At 48.1% G+C, this 5,062-nt stretch overlaps 1 protein-coding gene across 1 annotated transcript; it reads left to right on the top strand.

Moving 5' to 3' along the window:
- The first annotated feature begins 2,963 nt into the window (after positions 1-2,963).
- LOC104603179 (1-aminocyclopropane-1-carboxylate oxidase homolog 4-like) lies at positions 2,964-4,452 on the top strand. Its single transcript, XM_010267150.3, has 2 exons — positions 2,964-4,043; positions 4,134-4,452. Exons 1-2 carry the CDS (start codon positions 3,045-3,047, stop codon positions 4,380-4,382), a joined length of 1,248 nt encoding a protein of 415 aa, XP_010265452.1. The 5' UTR covers positions 2,964-3,044; the 3' UTR covers positions 4,383-4,452.
- Positions 4,453-5,062: the final 610 nt, after the last annotated feature.

A 5,062-nucleotide genomic window follows, 5' to 3' on the forward strand; every position in this document is an offset into this window, starting at 1 on the left:
CTAGAATCGTCGCATGATTCCTCAACACCATGTAAGCGATGACTTGCCTTAGCCAAAAAGATGGTGACCTACTTAGAACCACGTCAGGATTGGGACAACCACCTTGGGACTGAGCTTGAGACCTTGGCATGAAGGGAGACCTCCCATAGTGGTAAACTTGCCTAAACCTCTGCCAACTTGACAAAGACCCAACTAGTGACCTACCTCCACTGACCTGATAGAGACCTAGCTAGCAACCTACCTCTGTCGACCTGACATAGGCCCCAGGTGGCAACCTACCTCTGCCGACCTGAGGATGTAAGACCTCAATAGGACTACGTTGGCAGAAGAGGTGACCTACCTCCACCAACCTAACAAAAACTTAGGTGTCAACCTCATTACAACCGAGCTAGGGACCTCGGCATTAGTGGGGACCTCCCCCGAGACCCTATCGACCTGACTAGGACCCAATTGGTGACTTGCTTGACATGGTGCCCAGTCACTTTGAAGTGAAACATCATACCCAACTCCTATGGGATCACATCGCTTAACCGTTAGATCTGTCTCCCCGCACCGTCCGCTTCAGAGTTAACCTACGTGGATTCCATTTCCGATAGAGAAACTGCTCCCAAGCATGGTGGACAACTTCCCGAGGATCTTGGATGTACTATGGCCGTGCCCTCCTAGAGATCAAAAACACGTTACAATAACAACTACCTCTGCCTATATAAAGGCGTCTCCTTAAATCAAAAGAGGTACGCGTGATTTAGCATTCACAACTCTTTCGCTTTTTAGCTATCTCAAAACTCTTCGCTGACTTAAGTATCGGATTGCCCACCCCGGGTAAAGTGACCAAGGCACTTTGATCTCTTTCTTTGCAACTCAACTATGTGACCTACTCAGTTCGGCATCCGAGTTGTCTGCCACCAGGGAGTGTTAGGTTGTGCATCATTAATTGGCATTGTCTGTGGGAACACGCTACACAAAAGCTATGTTCACACCCATTCTCTGAACCTCAAACAACAACAACAACACCTAAATCGAAGGAATCCCGTAGGGCGTAGAATCAGAATGATCAGCTCGAACAAGTTCCAGCGGTCTCGCCCAAATAGAATCCCCTAGCCTTGACTATGAGGTCACCCCCGCGCAGTCGAGCCCTCCATGCTCCTTTTGAGAGTTTATGGCTAAACAACTATGAAGCCGCCACCGCAGGTCGAGCCCTCCATGGTTCCTGTGGGAGTTGATGGCCATCAGACTATGGAGCTGACCCGACAGGTCGAGTCCTCCATGGTTCCTGTTGGAGTTGACGGCTAACAGACTATGGAGCCATCCTTGTAGATCATCCCTGCCGAAGTGACGAGGTGTCTGTAGGTCGAGGTGCTAATAGTGAACTGGCCTATTAAAAATTTAGTGACCTTACTAAGACCCACTTTGGCGACCTGGATTGGCCAAGTTGCGATACACGCACTTCAGTGAAAATCTACGAATGGGAAACCAAACTGTGTTTAGCATTTAGGCTACCTCAAGCCAACCTATTCAAAACACGACGACAACTAACGACTGACCTGCCCTTAGCGCACCTCAACTCGCTCAAAGATGCAGCATTATCCTCGTCCTTGTCCTCGCTGAAAACACCATCATTGGCATCATTCTCATTGCCCTCTCTGCTATCCTCCACTTTGGTTTCGGGCTCCGCATCAACCTTGTCAGCCACCTCGAGGACCGGCTTAAGGGACACCACATAAAAATCTGTTAGTGGAGTGACCTAAAGAAGCATGGCACAGTTTGTAGACCTTCTTGAGGATGGGCATGTCGAACTCCACTCTTGAGGTACTTGGGTGAATGACAGAACTCCTCGATGGATACATCCCTAGCTTGGTGGATGTCCTCAGAGTGCCCGCTGTGCCTCTCCTCATGTTGATGAGTTCGCTCCTACACCCGGTGGTCAAGATGGTGATGTTCTGCCTAGTGCCGCATTTAGCCCTTAGACTCTTCTAGCTTAGGCGAGCAAATTGGGTTGGCACAAAAAAAAAGAGAAAAAAACCAGCTGAACTGTCACTTCGGGCTAGAGATGTGCAACAAACTACTCCCTTTGCCGAGCTGACCGCAACTCGGGAGTGGAGGGCAATTGATAAGGGTAGATTTGGCCCTCTATTGGCAGTGCAGCATGTGGCGATCCTAGAATTTTCGCATGACACCCCGACACCACGCAGGCGATGACTTGCTTTAGCCAAAATGACGGAGACCTACTTAGAAATCACTTTGGATGCACCTTACACACCCTGAGGGCGCTTCGTTACCATCTCGCCATGGCCAACCTGTAGACACCTCATTAGAATCAAGACGACCACCATGGGACCGAGTTTGAAACCTCAGCGAGCCTAGTAGCAACCTGCATGACATGGTGGTCAACCTACCTACACCTCCACCAACTTGATAGAGACCTAGTTGGCGATCTACCTCTGCCGACCTGATAGAGACCTAATCGGCGACCTACCTCCACTGACCTGATACAGACCCAGGTGGCGACCTACCTCCGCCGACCTGACAACATAAGATCTCGACAAGAGTAGGTCGGTAGGAGAGGCGACCTACCTCTACCGACCTAAAGAAGACTCAGGTGGCGACCTCATCACGACCGAACTAAGGACATCGACAGGGAGGTCTTTGTCTAACAACCAAAGTTCAGGGGTGTTTGTTGCAATACATGGGGTCTTTCTCGCTGATCCCATAATACAGGGGGTCATTGTAATTTACCCAAAACAAAATTAAAGAGACCTTGATTCGATTCTAAACCGACCAAACCGAGCATGCAGATAGCAATTATCAAAGGTCGGCTTTTGCTTCTGCTGTTGGGCCGATCGGTTTCGGTAGCCTAATATTCAACCCGAGATGTTCGGTTCAGTATGTAACCGAACCGAACTGATCCCATCAGTACAGCCCTATCATAAATGATAATCCTGCTCAAGTGCAGATTCTTATCCGTTGGAACATATAAATGTGTCGGCCTCTCGGTTCCATTTCCAGCCAGACGTTCATCAAACAGCAATGTTAAGCTCATCCACATGCTTTTGCTCAGGCCATCATCGTCCACTTCCCTGTATCTTGGGTCTCCCTTCCCTCAGTCGATTGTCATTCTTCGGCCTGTCAATTATCAATTCCATGTAAGCAAAGGTAGCAGATTCTTAAGCACTCAAGCTGGAAGAACAAGAAGAAAAATGGGTATCACCAATTCCAACGGTGAGCAAACATACGATCGAACAACGGAAGTGAAGCAGTTCGACGATTCCAAGATCGGAGTTAAGGGCCTTGTTGACTCCGGCATCACCTCCATCCCTCGCTTCTTCGTTCATCCACCCGAAACCCTCCCTTCTGTCTCTCCTACCCCCAAGTCTTTTTCTGATGTAATTCCTACTGTCGATCTCTCCGGAATCACTTCCAACCGTCGAATAATCATCGTTGACCAGATCAGAGAAGCCTCCCATGAGCTGGGTTTCTTCCAGATCATCAACCACGGCATCCCCTCTGGCGTCCTCAACCGCACGATCGCCGCCGTCAAGGGCTTCAACGAGCAGCCGACGGAGGTCAAGTCCTGGTACTACGGCCGAGGTATGAGTCGCGGCGTAGCATTCTCTACTAACTTTGATCTATTTCAATCCAAGGCAGCGAGTTGGAGGGACACGATTCAGCTCAGGTTCGGTTCTGTCGCTCCCGACTACGACAGTATACCGGAGATTTGTCGCAAGGAGTTGATTGAGTGGGACCAGCATATCACACGGTTGGGAGAGACGCTGATGGAGATCCTGTGTGAAGGTTTGGGGTTGGACGCCGGAAAGTTGAAAGAACTGATGTGCTTGGACGAGAGGATAGCGGTGGCCCACTACTATCCTTACTGTCCCCAGCCTGATCTGACGTACGGGATTACGTCTCACACTGATCCAGGAGCACTGACGGTGCTGGTGCAGAACGAGATCGGTGGGTTGCAGGTAAAGCACGGTGAAGACTGGGTGGACGTCAAACCCATCGCTGGTGCTCTCGTTATCAACATCGGAGATCTTCTCCAGGTGCTATTTCTGTGCCATCGGATTCGGATTTGTCAATTTTATTTTATCTGTTAATCCGTTTGTTTTAAAAATTAAAATGTTGCGTTTCAGATAATATCGAATGATGAGTACAGAAGCGTGGAGCATCGAGTGCTGGCGAATCCGTTCCCTGAGGCACGAGTCTCCATTGCGAGTTTCTTCAATCCAAGCAGGAGGGAAGACTTGTATGGACCATTGCCGGAGCTAGTATCGGCGAAGAAACCGGCTCTCTACCGGCAGTTCACATTCAACGAATATCTGAGAAGGTTTTTCTCAAAAGAGTTAGATGGGAAATCTTTGATAAATTACTTCAAATTTTAAATGTGTAAAGAAAGGTTTTAAAAATCGACGAGGAAATGAAACCGTTTTAGTTTCTGGGTTAGTGGTTCAATCATCCGAGTCGAACGGTTTAGATGGTTTGTATTATTAGGGCAAATATTTCTTATATAAAAGTTTTATATGAGAAAGGAGAAGAGACTTGGGTTGTCTGCTATGAAAGAAAAAAAAAAAAGAAGAAATGAAGGAAATAAAGGAAATAAAGGAAAGAGAGAAAGGAAAGGAAAGGAAGGAAAGAAGGAAAGAAAGAGGAAAGAAGAAGGAAGAGGAGGATTCGATGCTCATTGACGACGATAATGGTGACAGCGGCGACGAGGCAGTGGCAACAAACGCAAATCCCAAATCTGAGACCTGAGAACTGAGATCGATTTCTCTCTAACCTTTGCAATCTTCTTCTTCTTCTTCTTCTTCTTCTTCTTTTCTTTCTCTCTCTCTCTCTCTCTCTGTTGGATCTCAGATCTGAGTTCGTGTCTCAATTTCTCTCCTCTCTATTCTCTGCAACTTTCTTAAACCGCAAACCGCTGTTTGAGTCAAACGAGTCGACGGTTCAACCGCCTAGGTCAGTGGTTCTCTAACCAAGTCAACGGTTTTTTACCCAAGAACAAGTTAAGGACGAAATGGAACCGGTTGCTTGTATGGTTTTTGGGCTGAACGGTCTGACCGGC

This window comes from Nelumbo nucifera, chromosome 8, assembly GCF_055504915.1.
Source record: "Nelumbo nucifera cultivar China Antique chromosome 8, China Antique-T2T, whole genome shotgun sequence".
NCBI lineage: Eukaryota > Viridiplantae > Streptophyta > Magnoliopsida > Proteales > Nelumbonaceae > Nelumbo > Nelumbo nucifera.

Excerpts from the sequence above, each read along its gene's own strand:
- LOC104603179 (XM_010267150.3), top strand. The coding sequence starts at position 3,045 with ATGCTTTTGCTCAGGCCATCATCGTCCACTTCCCTGTATCTTGGGTCT. Across the intron at positions 4,044-4,133 it reads ACATCGGAGATCTTCTCCAG|ATAATATCGAATGATGAGTA; the intron begins GTGCTATTTCTG and ends GTTGCGTTTCAG.